General features: G+C 39.0%; 4 protein-coding genes across 4 annotated transcripts; 3 read left to right on the top strand and 1 right to left on the bottom strand.

The window, feature by feature from the left end:
* The first annotated feature begins 45 nt into the window (after window positions 1-45).
* LOC130168136 (TPA-induced transmembrane protein homolog) lies at window positions 46-6,775 on the top strand. Its single transcript, XM_056374734.1, has 7 exons — window positions 46-1,626; window positions 1,895-1,972; window positions 2,237-2,323; window positions 3,571-3,703; window positions 4,005-4,162; window positions 5,065-5,135; window positions 5,268-6,775. The coding sequence occupies exons 1-7, from the start codon at window positions 1,558-1,560 to the stop codon at window positions 5,452-5,454; spliced, it is 783 nt and encodes a 260-aa protein (XP_056230709.1). The 5' UTR covers window positions 46-1,557; the 3' UTR covers window positions 5,455-6,775.
* A 2,556-nt stretch (window positions 6,776-9,331) lies between these two features.
* guca1c (guanylate cyclase activator 1C) lies at window positions 9,332-13,332 on the top strand. Its single transcript, XM_056374546.1, has 4 exons — window positions 9,332-10,717; window positions 11,281-11,430; window positions 11,940-12,027; window positions 12,321-13,332. Exons 1-4 carry the CDS (start codon window positions 10,400-10,402, stop codon window positions 12,455-12,457), a joined length of 693 nt encoding a protein of 230 aa, XP_056230521.1. The 5' UTR covers window positions 9,332-10,399; the 3' UTR covers window positions 12,458-13,332.
* Window positions 13,333-15,866: 2,534 nt separating this feature from the next.
* On the top strand, window positions 15,867-16,536 carry thrsp (thyroid hormone responsive). The gene has a single exon (XM_056373210.1). The coding sequence runs from the start codon at window positions 15,950-15,952 to the stop codon at window positions 16,367-16,369; it is 420 nt and encodes a 139-aa protein (XP_056229185.1). The 5' UTR covers window positions 15,867-15,949; the 3' UTR covers window positions 16,370-16,536.
* A 187-nt stretch (window positions 16,537-16,723) lies between these two features.
* ndufc2 (NADH:ubiquinone oxidoreductase subunit C2) lies at window positions 16,724-18,574 on the bottom strand. Its single transcript, XM_056373211.1, is given in 4 exon segments — window positions 16,724-16,922; window positions 17,601-17,744; window positions 18,422-18,517; window positions 18,520-18,574. Coding segments are annotated over 4 exon segments (330 nt in total). The 5' UTR covers window positions 18,560-18,574; the 3' UTR covers window positions 16,724-16,872.
* Between the last annotated feature and the right edge of the window lie 205 nt (window positions 18,575-18,779).

Genomic DNA, 18,779 nt, shown 5'->3' on the forward strand with positions numbered 1-18,779 from the left:
AATACAAATTGTTTGCTAAGGGCAATGCTTAATGTGCCAGAAGGTCTTCAGTCAGATGAGGCCAAAAAAGTTATATTGAAAGAATTTAGAGGTTGTATTATAGAGGTCAGAGGTTGTCAATGATGATAAAGGTTGGCTCTACCCAAACACAGATTTTTGCACACCTGAGGAACACCCACACAGGTGATTTCAGTTGTTTTCTGCACCTGTGTGTACAAACTGTGCTTGATTAACAGCTTTGTTGCAGCTGTTAGTGTAGCTGTTGCTGTTAATAGCTCTAATCAAAATAACTGAAAACAATACAGATGGTATTTTATTAAACATTAAGCATATTTTATCAATAAAATTTAAGCAGTTTTAATATGATATGTCACATGATATGATACAATGTGCCTGTTCCTGTGGGCATTATTAGCATGGTGTGAAAACCATTTAAAACACTTGTTAAGAAGTTAATTTGAACTTTGTCAGCCTCTACTGGTGAGCATGAAGAATTGCAACTGCAGAATTGCAATAATGGTGAAAAATATTGCTGTTCCCTGCAATTGCTACCTTAACCCTAGAATGCAACTTGACTTAAATGTTTATCTCATGTTTCAAAATGGCCGTTAATTGTTAAATTGACAAGCCTGCGTTTATATAGCCTTATTAACTGTTTTAATCAGAATAAGGATGGGTTTAGCAGCAGTGCAGCAAGTGCAGCAGCAGGTGACATCTACACTGTAAATGTGTTCTTACTGAAAAAAGTATACTTGATTCAAGGTTCCTGCTCAGTTCAGTTGACAATAATGGCTGATTTTCAATGTAAACAAAATAAATGAAAATCAGCGAGTCATTAAAGGTAATGACAGAAGAATTCCTGGAATTTTCTGCAGTAAATATATTTATTTTGGCAAATAAAAAGAAAACAGCCACCAACAGTCTTATGAAGCATCATACGTAATACCATTAGGTTAAGCACATATTTAACAATCATATAATCCTCAGGACATTTACCTGAGGGAGGGGAGAGGGGGGATCACGTGGACTGCATACTTCAAATACCTGAATGGTGCGACTTAGTCAGTTTTTCACGCGAATTTTCATAGCAATTTTATTTCATAACGCAAGGAAAAGAAAGGCAGATTCTGAATCGCAATACAGCCAGTAATACATCCAAAAAATACAGCGGTGTCATGTTCAGCCGTTGTGACATCTAACGTTTCCTCCCCCGGTTCCTTGACGACGCCTTCCGACGTCAGCGCCAGCGAAACTTGTAAGGAAACTCACCTGTCTGACTGGGAAGGACGAGCGGTGAAAGAAGAAAGTAATGACCTCGTCCTAAATAGCAGAGAGATAAACTTTTCCAACAGTTGTCAGGTCTGTAGATAACTGAGTGACCTGTGTTACTTTGAGAGGTTGTTGCCTTTTCGAACCGTGGGTGGGAAGTTTACGGTCGCGCGGGCAGTGTAGTTTCATTATTAAAACTTATAACTTTTAGTCACTTCCGCGTTGGGACTTCAGTCAGGATATTTATAACAACTCCCAATAACCACTGGGCGTTGAAGACAAATAAGCATGGACCCTGTGCTGCCGCTCTACACGATAAATGGGAACGACGGTGGGTCTTATTCAACTAATGAATGGGTGAGTTCATGAGATATATATATATATGAGAGTTTGTTTTTATTGGCCTGCCCAATAATAATAACGAAAATTTAAAAAGCAATCCTTGTGATGATTCTTAGAGGCCCACTGGAAACAATTGAGACAATAATCAAGAGATTAGTTGATAGTGAAAATAATCTCTAATCACTGCTCTGGATGTCATACATCATCATCATTTTGTATGAAAATTGCCATTGTGGTGTTAAGCATTTTACAGTAACATTCCCCAATATTTGACTCCTCCCAGGTGACAACAGGGAATGGAGATGGTGTGGCCTACAAGAACTCTGAGGAAACAGAAAGGGACAATTTGCTTACAGTACAGGTGAGCTTTCATCAAGGTTGTGCCGTGGCTTATACAGTATTTTGTTTTGTTAAGTTGTTAGCAGTCTGCTCAAGAGAAGGAGACTAGAGTAGGACATATAAAATTTCCTTTTCTGTGTAAAAGAGCTGCCCTCTCCATGACAACAACTTGTGCTATTCATGGATGAATCATTGGCTGAATCAAAACACTTTGCCCAGATGATAAATTCCGTTCTCAGAAAAAGGAGGAAAGTGGCATACTGTACGTGTCTTTTTGCTTTGTCAGGTTCCTGCTAGTAACGGGGAGATGACGCTCTCTGGCCACGAAGTAGAAGCTCAAAGGAATCCGGCGAATGCACACACTCCTCAAGAGGTAAAAAGACTAAAAAGACTGCAGTTTGTTGTTTCTTAAGCTTTGCCTCCTACACTGACAATAAAGGAAGTGTAACTTCTCAGTTACCCTGTGACAACCCTCCCCGTGAGTTATTTATACATCAATCCCCTGAACAGTGGAGAGGATTTAATTCAGTTCAATCCAGTTTTATTTATACAGCAATGATGATAACATATCATTACCTCAAGGGACTTTACAGAGTAAGGTCAAGACCTTACAATATTGTAGAAAAGAGAAACCCCAACAGTTCCAACAATGAGTAAGTGCTAGGCAACAGCGGAGAGGAAAAATCCCCTTGAACAGGAAGAAACCTCCAACACAAGCGGACACACGGTGGGCGGCTGTCTGCCTGGACCGGTGGGTGGGGAGGAGAGAAATGGGGAAGAAATAAATGAAAAGAGAAAGCAGAAATATCAGTGTATACTGTTGTATTCAAGCACTGTCAGTCTAGTTATTTTAATGATAATAATAGTGGTGATACTTACAGGTGTAATTGTGTTAATATCAGCAGCAATGATAGCAGCACCAAGTAATAATAATAACATTAAATAATAAGATTATCAGATTAAAAAAAGTGGATCACTGGTGGAGTTTTGTGCACCCCCTAGGGCCCAATTAAAGGTGGGGTGTAACAGTTTAGATGAAGAAACACCAGTTGTGGGAAGGGTGATGTGTTTTTTCTTTTTTTTTTTTCTGTAGTAGTTACAACTTTATTGGTAACGAATCTGATGAACTCATTGCTACTGGTTACAGTGCTGAAAAGAAACCTAAATAATAGGAAGTTCTGGCATTATGTAGGGCTTTTTAATATGTTGTCAGACGATCTTTCCAGGCTAGGTGCCTGGTCTACCTTTGCTTCCTAATTTCAGATTTCTACAGATGAGAGCCACACCATCCAAAGTTGGATAAGAGCCATCTCTCCCAATCAGACCAGGTCTTCCCCAGAAGGTTTTCCAATAATCTATGTAGCCCACATTGTTTGCTGCGACTGTACATGCTGTCACCGGTCAGATTTGGGAGAGGTCCAGAGAAAACTATATTGTTATAGCAGGACAGTGCAGCTATAAATAACCTCAATGGAAACCACAGTACATAGTGTTTTTCTACCTGTGTCTTGATGCTTTGTCATTCAATACAATACTGTTTGTAATTTTGTGTAGTGTATAAACTTGCACCCACGAAGATTGTAGCCACATCTTGACAAAGCATTTTCATTCTGCTTCCAGATTAGCTCCACATCCAGGGTAAAGAGAGAGCTGAGTGAGGTCGTCTTCTGGAGAGTCAGACTGTGGATGGTCATTATCTCCATTTTCGTCCTCATCGTTGTTGTGATAATTATTTCGCTGGTGGTGTGCTCAGGTAAACTTTTGTGATGAGTGGTTTCTATATTTAGGAGTGTTAGTTTATGCTACATTTATTAAAACATAAGTAAATGAACAGAGTAAGAAGTCAAGTAAAATAAGATGTGAAAGCACAAATGTAACAAGGCCATGGCCAACTAAAGGCCAAAGCTTATGCAAGAACACAACATCAACACTTTGTGCAAGTAGCTATAAACAATGTAAAGCTAATAATAACATCTTATGCTAAAATAATGCAATTTAAACACAACAGTTACGTTTTCAGTTTCGAAGCTTTGACCCATTTTCTCTCTGTGCAGCGATCCACGAGGATCCAGATGAGAAGTTTGACCCTTCGTTGTTCAAAGTTCCTCTTTTTTTCAATGGGAGCTTCCAATTGTCAAACAAGGCCTTTGAGGAGGAACATAGCACCTTAAATTACAGCAGTGATGCACTTACTGCTGACCTTCAAGAAAAGGTTTGACCAATTGTAACCTGCATTTCAAATAATGTACTTAATAGATTCATATTGTGTGTGTGTGTGTGTGTGTGTGTGTGTATATATGCATATATGTATGTATATATATATATATGTATGTATATGTATGTGTGTATATATATGTATATATATATGTGTATATATGTATATGTGTGTGTGTATATATATGTGTGTGTATATGTGTGTATGTATGTATATGTGTGTATGTGTATATATGTGTGTATGTATGTGTGTGTGTATATATATATTTATATATATATACACACACACATACAGACTGGAATATGCTGACAAACATAGGATTGGCTTTTATGTACAGAGTTTCTTCTTTTCTGTGACTATTGCATCAGTTGTAACATAGCAACAGCACCCATTAACATCATGAATAGAGAGTTTACTTGATGCATACAGTGAAATGGCTTAAGATATAACAACTGGGGGAGAGATGTATTATGTACAGTAAGACAATTACATAATACTAAGTAGAAGTGAATAGTTACGTTATTGAGGCAAGGCGGATTTGCTCTCATTTCCATTTTGCTAAAACCTCTACCTAGCCTTATTTGGTTTTGTTGAGTGAGAAAGCTGCAAAGCTGACAACTGCATATTATGTGGTTTTAAAAGCCACCATCTCCACGTAGAAAACACCTTTGAAACTGAGAGAGTAACGCCACAAGCTTTGTAAGATGAAACCTGTTAATTTCTGCTTTTGCCAGGAGCTGAAAACCTTCTGTAGCTGGTTTTTATCTCTGACAGAGAATTTAAATTGAAAGCATCTGCAGCAGAGCAGAGCTCGAGGTGAATTTGAAAGTAGGTTAGTGTCAGCCAAACTGTTTCATCTCATTGTTTGCCTCTGCATGCACCAACCTGCCACACCCCAGCTGGCTGATATCTACAGATCCTCCCCTGCTCTCGGACGATACTTCTCCAAAGCTGAAATACATGTTTTACGGTAAATGCACATCACCCCCTCTGCATGAAACAACTGGATTTAGTCTTCTGTCATTTGTGAATTTTAAATGGGGGAAAAAAAATATGCGTTGAACTTCAGGACTTCTGTTTTACTCTCTCCCCCCACCCCCAGGAACAGCTCAGTCATCGCTGACTACCATCTGACATTTCTCATGCCTGAAGAGCAGCAAGATCAGCTGACAAACTTTACCCTCAGCAGGGAGATGGTGTACAACGTGTTCAGACAGTTTCTATACGACCAGGAGCCAGACAGTTCTGAATTGCTGTACATTGATCCCCTTTCCCTAAACATGTCTTGAGGACTTGAAAACCGGAGTATCTTGCTTTCTTTGTCGCTCAATGGAGACGACTCTAACCAAACACTAAACATCCTATGTGTGATTTGAGAAGCCTGCAATGTTCCTATGAGGTTGAAACACATCATGCATTTTTACCACAGGAAGCTAGAAAGCCACAGTCACACGGACCCACTTTATTTGTGGGTTTGTACGTGCAGGTCATATGCAGTATCTCATGTGTGCTCTGTTTAATAGGCTTTGAAGACTGTCAAACGGAGTATTTTAACTCAAAGGAGAATACTAGCAAAAATCAGGGCTTTGCTTAGTATATGAAATAGTTTTTCCTAATGTATTTTAAATTTTATTGGGATTTACTGTGCCTTTTTTTTAACTGCAGCTGTATGAATTGTAAGAGTATTGGTATAAATGTCAGTGCTGTAAATATTCATTTTAATTCCCGGTCATCACTTTAACTTCATGCATGACCATTTGTACATAAGGAAAGCCTGAAGCCAGTTTAGTGTTTTTTAATGGAAATACAAGTGTTTGTATTTACATATCTGAGCCATTATTCTGTGTCACCAGAAAATGATTTGCAAACCAAAACTGTGGAACACTATAAAAACATTTGCCTAGAAAGTAACAAACACTGTAAGGAAATAAGCTGTAGAGCACTGTACAGGGAAATGATCCTGCTGGAGCCCTCATTCTGTAAGTGAAAGCTATACATGTACATTTAAAACTGTATATTTTACACAAAGAAATGATACTTTTTGGAGAATATTTTACCAAATGCATCTTGTTTTTTTTTTTTGTTTTATTTTACATGTCTCTGATGTTTTGTTTGACATATACAGTCAAGTGTTGTTCTCTGTGGTTGAACAGTAGAGGGAGTACATGTCCCATATTCAACAGTTACTATTTCCTTTGGTTTTCCTCACTTGCTTTTCTGGCTCTGTCTGCAGAGAACCATCAAGCATTTTACATTGTTATCTTCCTCCTGAGCTGAATAAGTAGTAGGTTGTTAAAGTTAACAGCACCAGTGATGATATATCACACATGTATCAACTAGTAATACTGTGTCAGCACGTCAAACGATCACGTCAAGATTACATGATAATACAGATTACAGCTGTGATTAATTCTCATGCCAAATTGTCTGGTACAAACCACAAGACTTCATGGAAAGATTTGAAGCTTGAGCCAACTAAGACACTAATAACCATGTAGAGGGTTTTTTTTAACAGTTAATTTTTATTGTAAAAACATGGTAATGGTTTGATTGAAATGATGTAAATGTGTAAAGGCTATAATTTTTCAAATAAATATTTTTTCAGGTACAGTATTTGTCACTGCTTAAGCTATGCAGTTAATGTGTAACTCAAATGTAACAGTTACAGTTATTCACTTGCATTATAATCTCAGAGTCAGTTAAATTTTTTGGTTTGCTTTTTGTATTACTGACTCAATAATCATAATACCATGATATGGTGTTAACAAGTTTGAGGTTGTAGCAGGGCAGGATAGTGAGTAGGAAGTGACATCACACACAAGAGGAGGGAGGAGAGGTTACAAATCAGAGACACCTGAGCTGGGAGAGGGGGGAAGTTCAAACAAAGGAGAACAAAGGAGGCTGAAGCAGAAACAGTGTGAGAAGTGAGACAAGGAAAGGAAGGAAAAGAAACCAGTACTGGGATCTAGAACTGAAAACTCTGAGTAAACTGGAGGTGGCAAAAGAAAAACAAAAGAAAGGATCAAAGGATCGGTTTAAGGAGAAGAGGATTGAGCTCCGGGGAACAGGCGACAGTCTCAGGCCGGTTTGGATCACAGCGAAACACCTCTCTCTGTCCAGGTCAAAGGCCACGCTCTTTCAGATAAGGCCCTTCACCCCTCATTCTCCAGGCCTCTCCAGCTGACTGTCCAACTCACCTGCCCCTCACATGCCCACACACACTTACACTCACCCTCAAACCCCCAACTGACTTCCATTGCATTCATTCATTCAATTGCCTTCATTCTTCCATACACCCTTTCACCCCATCCTCATACACCCACACCCCACAGAACTCCTATGAACTGAATTGAACTGAGTTGAACTGCTCGGTGTTCATTCATAAACCACACACCTGGCCACTCGCACTCATTCCCTTGCACACACACCCTCTAGCCTTTGACTATCATTATTATGAGCCTGATTACGGAGTGAATTTAATTTCTGTGAATTAACTATTTAATTTCTGTAAACTGATTTCTGAAAACCGGTATTGATGATTTACTTAAGATGATGATGATGAATTGTTTCAGTTGCTGACTGATTTCTGAAGACCGGTATTGATGATTAATTTCAAATGATGATGATGATAATTGTTTGTAGTTGCTGACCGATTTAATATAAGAACAATGAGACACCTTGGTTATGTTATTTTTTGTAGCACTGAAGTAAGCAAGCAGCTGGGTTTTTGTGCTCTCTCCAATGGAACTAATTTAAACATTTGATAGGTTTAAGGTAGATTAACTTTTGCCTGTCTGGCACCCAACCTTATTCTTTTTAGGAGAGGCAGCTTCTACGCTACAAGGTTGACAATGAAATTATGGTTGAATGTAATGTTTGGGGTTTTATATAGAAGTAAATAATAATTCTGATGACAGTGTGCATAGAAACACAGCGTGTCCAATCTCACTGATGTTAAAGACAGTTTAACCCCACGATATAAGCTATTCTGAAAAGTTATGATTAGAATCACTTGGGAAGGAAACTTTATTATGATGCAAGCTCTTAATAATACTGTGTATGGAATGAACTACTGAGTTTCTTTTCCCTCCTGGGCCACCTTTCCTCTTTTTTGTCTGGAGAGAAATATATTTTCACATGCAGTTCTCAGATGTCCGTGCTGCCTGACAGTCACATGCTGGTCAAAAGGTGAAGTTTAAACAGCACTGCATCAGTAGGATCCAAGAGGTTTCAACATTTTATTACTGTACATAAAACCACATCTCTCCACCTGGCAGCTATTTGAAATACTCAAACATTGCAAATGTTGAGAAAACAAGAATGAACCTGCATGTTTCTGTTTAAACTGAATTTATTGATTCTGACCAGACAACTTCAGCTGACATAAGCTGCTCTTTACTGTATTCAGGGTTCGAGAAGGTATTTTCTACAGGTGTCTATCTCTGTTCTGTTAAAGTAAACACTTTTCTTAATCTGTTGGCATTGGTGAGCGATCATGTGCCATGTTACAGGGCGGCAGCCTGGATCCTGGTTGTGTGTGCCTGATAGACTAGTGGATACTAGCTGCCCGTGCAGTGTGTAGTCACTGGTGGTCCATCTTCTCAATCCTATTTTGAGAATTGTTAATCGTCTAAAGCCAGATTTACTATAATAAGCACTCTGAGCTTTGATAGACTGGTGGGTTTTAACAGCAGTCACTACTCCCAAGGCTCTGTCATACCCATGATCCTCTCATACGGGTCATGCACAGCCATACTTAGGTCACCTATGGGTCAACAGTGCAGGTTAAACATGTATTTATTCACTGTGAGATTTAGTGCAAGATTTTTCCATAGACTCAAACTCTGCTGCAGTTCAAATCTACTCGCAAATGTGTGAATATAAAACTGATCTAAATCATAAGGCTTGAATATAGGTTAATGATTATATATGGTATTTTAAGAAACTCTGAAATATCCTTTATCCTCTTGCTAATTCAATGGCAACACCATTTTTGATTTCTTAGCATTAGAAGAAAAGTGGCAAAGAGAGCTTTTCAAGCGTAATATCTTCTTTGCTTGTCATTGAAAGAAAGAGCAAGTGTATGAACCCCCCCTCTCTCTCCTGCATGTTGATATCACACAGAAGAAGTTATTTTGACCTGGTGGTCAGGGGGGGTTAATTCTTTGTGAATGGTGAGCAAGGCAATGGAAAGCAAATGTATTTATACGGAACAATTCATAACAGGTAAGCTCAGTGTGCTTTACATTAAGGTGCATAGAAATTCAAATAAAGTAAATACAAGAACAGCCACACCGACAACCACCCATCCTCCAAAACGAACTGACAACCCTCCCACACACACGCACTCACCAGGATCTTAGATACAGTTGGAAAGGTATATTTTTCATTCCTCCATGCATGGATTCTTCTGTCACACAACCATACCAACAAAAGACCACAGAAATCACAAGCCTTAAATACCTCGCAACTTACAGCACAAAAATCTAAACATCAAAATTAGTAGCTTTTGAAAAAAAAAGTACATAAATACATGTGCATATTTATAATATGTTTGACTATATTCATCATACATGATAATAAACCTTTATGTAATATTTCATAAGAGGATTGATGTGTGCAATGTAACTCAGAAATATCCTTTAGTCTGTTCATGTTTGTAAAGAAGATAAGTCGGTTCCAAGAGGAACTCCCTCGGTTAATTCCAGAAGATTCCCAGAGGTGCGTGACAACCTTTGTGAGTGGGCACCCAGCTATGTGGGCAAACTTAGATGATTTACTTACATGCAGAAATGAATGCAAACATAGAGGTGGAAATATAAAATAAGTAGCAGTTATGGAAATGAAGGGTCATTGTTTAATAAGGTCAATATAAAAGATGTAAAAAAAAAAAAAAAAAAATAGAAAAGAAAAGAAAATGAAAAAAGCAAATGAATAGAAATAGAAATATGGAGTAAAAAATATGTATATAAATAAGAAGTTCAACTTTTTCGACCAGTTCCATAGTAGATGTGGACTATCAAGGCAAACACCATCAATTAAACTCTGTATCTCTCCAAGACGCAAGAGGTCAAACCTGAGGGAACTTCCTCTTGCATATTACAGTCCCAACCCCTCATCAGTCCCAGAGCATGCAATGTCCTGAGTTTCCTAGAAGACCTCTGCAGTTATCCCATTAAAGGGTTATGTCTCCTTTTGGCTGTCCCAAGACTTAAAGATTAAGGCAGTTATTGTATGAGGCTTCAGCCGGACCACAGTCACTCCCAGAGCTCTGCACGAACACTGTCCTCTCTCGCATCAGCCTCACCGCCAGCTCTCTGCAGGATTCTGGACAAGAATCAAACCTCTGGAGGAGTGATGGGTTCCCACAGCTCAAATTTGGATGATATACTGGAGGAAGACATGCACCACTGGTACACCAAATTCATGAAGGAGTCTCCCTCGGGGCTCATCACACTCTTTGAGCTCAAGACGATGCTTGAAATGAACGGTATGACAGAGGAGGCCAGCAGCTACGTGGACCAAGTCTTTTTCACCTTTGACATGGACGGGGTAAGAAAATACCTAAAACACATTTCTTCTTCTCTGCCCAGGAAAAAAAAAAGATTGTTTGATCCCGTCAAAAATGTTGACAATACCACCAATTTGTCAGACGACTGAATAGACAGTTGCTCAGTGAATTTCTGTTGCATGTACCTTGTTGAAGAAAACAGATCAATTTGACAGGTTTGCTACTTTATCTCAAATGGTTTTACGTGCAATATTTTAAAAGGAGTGATTAGAGATTACAGATATTTCTGACGTTTTAAGAAGGATAAACTGAGGTTAAACTCTATCCTGTGAGTCCTGGACTCCTTCACAAAGCTGAGGAAAAAAGGTCACACATGCACATGCACATTAAAGTTGGGCTACATGATTTACAATATAACTATCTGCAATAGTTTCCCCAGAATTACATTACCCCTATAGTGCTTGATAATATGCTAAATGATCAAATTCGGGATTTAAAAAGAATCCTCATTAGATAAAAAGTAACTTTTGATCTTGCACTATAAGCATGAGAATATAAAGTACAGTAATTTCCCTAACTGTATCTGTTCTGTGTTCTTTTGCAGGATGGCTACATAGACTTTGTCGAATATATTGCAGCAATAAGTTTATTACTGAAAGGGGAAATAAACCAGAAACTAAAGTGGTACTTCAAGCTTTTTGATCAAGATGGAAATGGGAAAATTGACAAGGAGGAACTGGAGACTATATTTAAGGTAGTGTATATTTTCTTTTTGAATGTTTCATAATTAGACCTTACAGTTCACAGTTCCTTGAATCGTAAAGCTTTGCTGCTCTACCGCTAAACAGTAGAAATTGGTTTAACTGGCCATGAACTAGACACGGCACGTAATCCAGGGGGCTTCTTATCTAACCCCATGTCTAAATATGGCCTTGTTTATAATCTAATTCACTGTCTAGAGAAGTCATAGAGTAATCACCCTGCAGATTGCATGACACCTTTTCACCTTGTCACAATTATATCAAGAACTTTTCACCACTCAAGTCAAATCATGACCCACCTACACGCTATGGTTTGAGTATCAGTAAGAGTTGCTGTAGTATCAGTAGGAGGTGTAGTTGGTAGTTGGTCCAGTATGACGTATTGTTAAGTCTCCTGGTTATTGAGCATCTGAATGGAAACAGGCATAGCATTATATTAAATTATTATGCCTTTGTATGAATCTGTGTAACTAACAACTAACTTTGTAAACTCTCCTATCAGGCAATTCAAGATATCACCAGGAGTTACGACATTCCCCCAGAGGAGATTGTGACTCTTATATATGAGAAAATTGATGTCAATGGAGAAGGTAACAAATATTGTATTTATCAGTCCATAATATAACAATTTATCAGCCCTCAACACGGAAACAGTTTATCACTAAAATCCCCAGAATGTGTTAGTGGTTGCATCCAAATTGACAACATAATGTCTAAGAGACTGGTTTTCAGAGTGAAATATTGCATAAATAGGAAATGGTGTTTAAATAGACTTTGTGATCATTGTGTAATTTTATAATATATAAGTTGTCCCTTGAATATTGTAAAGAAAATTTAATACTTAAGATGTTGTTCATCTTTTCTGCTGTAATTGTGTCTTCAGGGGAGCTGACTCTGGAGGAGTTCATCAGTGGAGCGAAGGAGCATCCTGACATCATGGATATGCTCACCAAGATGATGGATCTCACCAATGTCCTGGAAATCATTATCAGAGGTCAACAGAAGAACGCTGTGAACTGAATTGATAACCTACAAGCTGGACTGTGTGAGGAATCAAAATTGTTTTTTGGTGGATTTTCAGATGGCAGAAGTGTTGAGAAAAGAGTGTATGTGCTTGATGAAGAGCCAAGTCCCATCTCAGACTGCACAGAATGAAAATGAATGAACAGTACCACGCAGATATGATACTTCCGTAAGTTGCCCACGGGGTGAAGGAAAATTTGTCCCCTTCCTTCTGCTTGTGCTCTAAAAGTTCTCGTACGACGGCCCTTCAGTTTTGTGAAGGTTTAAAACACTGTAACCAATAACGTGTCCGGAGAGTCTCAGTGAAGACGGGCCCATCTGCTTTCAAGTTCTCATCATGCTCCAAGTAGATGGTGCAATGTAAGGTTGATAAATCACTTTGATTAATGTCATTAAGAGTTTACTGAGCTGGAAATGCTGTATGGCCTTCTTGGTTTGCAGAACTGTCAGGCACAAAGTGAAAAACTGAGTGGGTTGCTTCAGTCCAAAATGTCTTGGACGGCTTTGGAATTATGTTTTATTCAAATCTGGAAAAGATTTATAATTGAACATACTATTAATACTATTAATTAATAATTTAATTCTGATTCATCCTGTTGAAGACAAACTCAAGCTTCTTTTAGAAAGCACCGTGGTCACTTCCTATACCAATCATTCACATAATTACTGTATATGGGTGTTAAAATATTAATACAATGTCAATATTCAAAACACTCACTGAGATTGTTTGTGTTGTTTTGTGTTGTTGCTCTTGTAAGATCTGCATGAAACCTTCACTGCTGGATGTAGAAAGACTTGATGGTAACAGATTACTAATGACTGAATGTAAAAAGATCTGTCATTGTGTACATGATATGTAATGTTTCACAATATTTTTGCTGCAATTAAGGTTACATTGTTGCCTTAAAAAATCAATACAATGGTTTTGTTAAAAGAGTTGGCACAGATTCCTGTATGATTATTCAATATTCTGCCAGATAAAGATGCAGAAGTAGAAAGAATACCACAGGTTTTAGATGTGATGTATCTGCACTGCACAAACTGGACAATGTTTCCTTAAATGTATGGCTTAACTTTTTACATTGTTATGTATACATTTACATTTACTAATTTTATCCAAAGCGACTTACAAGTGAGGGACAACACTAAAGCTTCATTGCAGTAGGAAACGTTGGTGTAAGTACAAAGTACTACATCTTTTCAATAAGTGCAAGAACCACAAACGAGAACAGTCTGGACTGGGATTGCCTTGTGTGCAGGGATGGCAAAGCCAGATGATATTCCTTGGACGAATGTAGTGGCTAAGATGTAGCTTCTATGATTGAGTTCAAGTAGATGAGTAGGTGAAAACACAGAAGTCACTCTTAAGGCGGCATTAGTGACTTGAATTTGATTCGGGTGGCCCTGTGTAGCCACTGTAGGTCCATGAGATGTGGAGTGACCTTGTGTGCCCTTTTAGGCTGACTGAAGACAGGCTGTCATATTCTGGACCATTTGTAAGGATTTCAATGTGTGTGAAGGGAGGCCTGCCAAAAGGGCATTGCAGTCATTGAGGTGAGAGATGGCCTGGACCAGAGTTGGACCTGAGCATACCTGATGATTACTACAGTTCAGTCTTAGAGAGGTTCAGGTGAAGGTGGCATTCCTTCATCCATGTGGATATGTCAAACAGACAAGCTGAGATCCGCACAGAGACCATGGGATCGTCTGGCGGGAATGACAGGTATAGTTGGGTGTCATCTGCACTGCAGTATTATGAGAAGCTATGCAAGCAGATAAATGGACTTAAGGAGGTGGCATACAATATATTGCAAAGACAAGGTGTCAGTACAGATCCTTGGGGTACTGCAGTGGGGAGGGGATGGGATAAGGAGATTTGTCCTTGCCATGTCAGACTGAAGGAGCACCCAGTGAGATAGGATTCAAAGCGCTTTGCCTGTGATGTCCACGTCGGAGAGCACAGACAGCCGGATGCGGTGGTTCACTGTATCAAAGGCTGCTGATAGGTCCAGCAAGATAAGAACCGAGGACTGAGCAGCAGCTCTAGCTGCCCTTAGGGCTTCTAGAGAAGTGCAGAGGTCTGACTGTTAGGTAGTCTTTGGCACAATTTTGGGCGAGACGGAAGTGTATGTATGGTACAGTAGTAAACAATGGAGGCCATATTAAACAATTGGGAGTGGGAAAATGTTTCAATATATAAAGTATATAAAGCCATACTGTTACTTATGGCATGTAAAGGCAGTATTATTTACAGTCAGTCAGTAACGGATGAATGCACTGATTAGACAACGGACCACTCAAAGAGCTCATGGTCGCCATCTTGTGGGCACAGATGGAGGAAGTTCAACTCTCAGATTTCCAGGCCCTCCTTTATTGTAGCTTCTTTGTTCGGTTAATAAATTTCATTACATTATCAACTTATGGTGAAAAGAGCTGGACAGCATGTTTAAGTACAGTCTCTTCTGTTAAGTGGACCATTGTCAACAGGATACAGGGTTTGTAACTATTGGGGTTTAGAAAACCTGTAAAAATGCATCACTCATTCACTTTAGCAGCCAAATTCTATTCAGTATGACGGTTTCAAACTACAAACATACCTTACATCTCTGCATCAAAATATATTTTAAATCCTTTCTGATCCCAAAAGCAGCTATCATATTCTAAATGATAATCTTAACCTTCTTAGTGACACAGAGTGGTATTTTGTGTCCGGGGCTGTGCTTGGCTCCTCTTCTGAAGCTGTATGCCAAGGAACAGACCGCCTGCAGAGCTTTCTCTTCCATCTGAGCAAAAAATATCACACACATGAAGGAACCTTAGTGCCAGCCATCCTTTGGTTTGGAGAGGAATCAGGCCCAGAAACAAATGTTTGCACCCAGGCATATTTGGACCCATTTTATCTGATGTTTGCTTCCCACATTTTTTTTTATATCAGGATCATAATAAAACTTAATTTTCTTTTCAAGACTAAGTTCTCTTTGCCTTTGCAATAACGTTGCATGTGCAATCAGAGATCAGAAGAACCTGAAGTCCAAGCCTATAAAATAACCTGAAAATCTAAACACAGCTGACCTTGGCTTAACACCAAGGTTCTTTATCTTGGGTTGAAATTTGATATCCCTCAGCTCATCTTTTAAATCAATCAATATCAAACCATGCTCTATCACTTCATACTGAGGTCATTCAAACATAGTGGTCTGCATGGTTAATGATTTGACACTGGCTCATTTTGCACACTGGTCAGACATTATGAACTCAAAAGAAACTGAAGGTTGTGTAAATAAAACAGAGATAAGGGTTTGACTTCAAATAGCACTCTAAGTGTTCCTAAATGTATCGGATGATGCAATTGCGTAACTGCACCGATCAACCCACCTGTTCTCATCATATAAATTCACCACCATATGCACTCATGCCTTTGCACTGCACACTGCTTCCTACTGTACGCCACCACAGTACAGGAACAGCTGACCACATCCAACTGGAACCATGCAGTCTGCCGACGCCAAATTCAACAAAAAAAGCCTTCTCCTGGCTCTGAGGCGATACAGCTCAGCCATCAGTGACATGGAGCAGACCATTCTCCTGCCAAGCCTGCTGCGAGACGTGCCCTCTGATGAGGTGTGGGACAGTGAAGCAGCAGAGGAGTCATGTGAAGACTTGTATGGAAACTACCTGATGCTCAAAGCCATAAGAAACACAGTGGAGAGTGGCCTGATTCCCCTGGATGACCACAAGACAAAGAACACCACAGTGCTCAACAAGACCCTAGAGCCTCTTCTGAACACAGATCCTGAGGCCCTCTTCCGCTTCCACCTGAGAGGGCTGTTTTCTGTGATGAGCGAACTGACTGAGAAGACTCGGAGCCTTACTGATAAATATATGGACATCATCGGAGCAGCAAATTAGAAAACAGTGTTGACATATATGGACATCAAGCAAAACATCGGGTGTTCATAAAAGTGTGGTATATGTAGCAAAGTCACCTGAACGTCTCAAATGTCTGAAATGTTTACATTCAGTGACCCCATGTTTCTAACACTGCAAATATGGATTAAAGTGCACTACCAAAACTGGTCATTTCGGTCTCGATCTGTTCATTGTAATAATCCCTTGGAAACTATGGTTTGAAAATATGGCAAAAATATTGATTATAGTGAAGAAACAGATATGTTCTAGGCTTCATTTATGTTCAAACACACAGCCTTACAGGGAATTATGATTATTGTTTTGACTAATCAGGAAAATTTCAGGCAGAAAATGTTGAATTTGGGATCTCTTTTTTTATTTACATAGCTATATTTCACACAGTATATGACAGGAAGATTTCACAAAAAGACCACTGAAGACAGATGGTAGTCTGCAAGTGTTTTCTCTCGACATCCCTCTTCCATCTCACCAGGTGCTGACACTTAGCGCACAGGATGGAAAGGCTCCACAATCTCTGCAAAGGTCTTTTTTTCTGGTGACATAAAAGAAAACAAAAGAAACAATGTGATAACACACATATGTGGGCCACCATATTATTTAATTCTAGTTCCTCTGTGTAGACTTACAAATATCCTACTGCACTTCAAACACTACAGAAATTATGGCACAAACTGTGGCACAGAATGGAGTTTTATATCCTGATACTGACTATGTTTGAAGATACTGGCTGTGATCAGCATATGCCTGCAGTTATGGTGGAATGGTAAAATATGTGAACAACATGCCACAACTGATTCTGTGCAATACAGTAACAGCACATACAGAAACAAGAGTAAAAATATGCAGAGTGAGAAAATATATTTTAATGTGTTTGTACAGAGTAGTCAGAAACTAGTAAACTTGAATGGTTGTTTTTAATATACAGACAATAAAAAGAGCACTATCGTTGAACAGCCATTCCTGTGTATTGAATGAAAATCCACCTGACACTACGCTGACACTTAATTTTGCTTAACTGCACAGACAGATGCATGAAGTGGACCATCACTGACTGTATCAGACTTTAACTGTGGAGAACAATGGCAGTGTCCAAATATAAAGAAAGATATGAAAATGCTCAAAAGTACATCAAACATTATACATGAGGGCATTAGTATTGTTAGGTTCCTGTACCCTCTTGTGAGTGCAAAAAAACTGAAAGTTTACTTACCCTTTGCTGCAAACTCCTGTGGGTGGAGTCTTACATACTCGTTCATGTCTCGATCAAGTCTGGCGAAAGTGTAATTTTCATATTTCGAAATGTGGTAGCCGATGAACCAACCAATGGTTGCCAACAGGGCTTGTCGATGAACACCTGAAAAAGTAAAATAGGATAGATATGATTTTGGTTTAAGCATACAGCATGACATTACTATAATATGAATTTTGCATTCAAAGCACAAAGCTTTCATGGTGCTGTGCTTATGAGGAACCACATGCATGCACCTTATACTTTTCAAAATAAGCAGGAACAAGCTTCAGAAATTTAAGTTAAATATTTACTCACGTCTTTTTATTATTGCTACCTATTATATAATTAAGTCCAATTTAAAACTAGAATAATGACATAAACAAACATACAAAAGTACTCCATAATAGGCCAAGTATACACACACAAAAGCTCTCAAACTAAAGCACTATAAGACAGACCCTGGAAATGTAGTTGGGTAAGTTTATTGTCCAACTGTGTTTAGTAACACTGATAATATATACATATGAACATGATTACTTAGTCTGTTAATAGTTCATTTGTTATTTACATGAGACATTTTCTTAGATCAGGAGATACAAATGGATAACCACGCATTCAGCTATCATAACATGATAAGCTATCGTAACAGGTTACTGCTCTGCTGCGATGCAACATGGTGATTCTTTGTTAAATGCGACATTCCAGGCCTTTTTGTTTGTTTGTTTTTATGCTTTCTATAGTAAATGTTGTGTCTCCGTAGACAGCATAAAGTCCTAAAGCCAGCTAACAAACATGCTAACCTGATTTTAGCGGTGGCCTGTGGTTAATGGCATTTTGAAGCATCGCGGAGCACCAGCCTACACCCGCCAGCCACAACGAATTCCTGTTGACGAGTCCGGAGGAGGGAGAGACTTTGCCTCGTCTGGTATGAGACCCATGGCGATAATATGTCCCTTAAATTCAGATTATTTTTGTGACCTCCCAGCTGCCTGTTCCTACTACACAGCTTTCACCTCCGGTAGGAAGTCAAGGGCATGGTGTGCAACCGTGACGAGCCGTCCGGGTAAAACATTGAAAAATCTTCCGTTCCCGCTACTCTGTTTCCTAGCAACCGAGGGCAAAACTTTAAATTAAGCGATAAAGGTGATTTCTTTACAT

Source organism: Seriola aureovittata, chromosome 4 (genome assembly GCF_021018895.1).
Source record: "Seriola aureovittata isolate HTS-2021-v1 ecotype China chromosome 4, ASM2101889v1, whole genome shotgun sequence".
Classification (NCBI taxonomy): Eukaryota; Metazoa; Chordata; class Actinopteri; order Carangiformes; family Carangidae; genus Seriola; species Seriola aureovittata.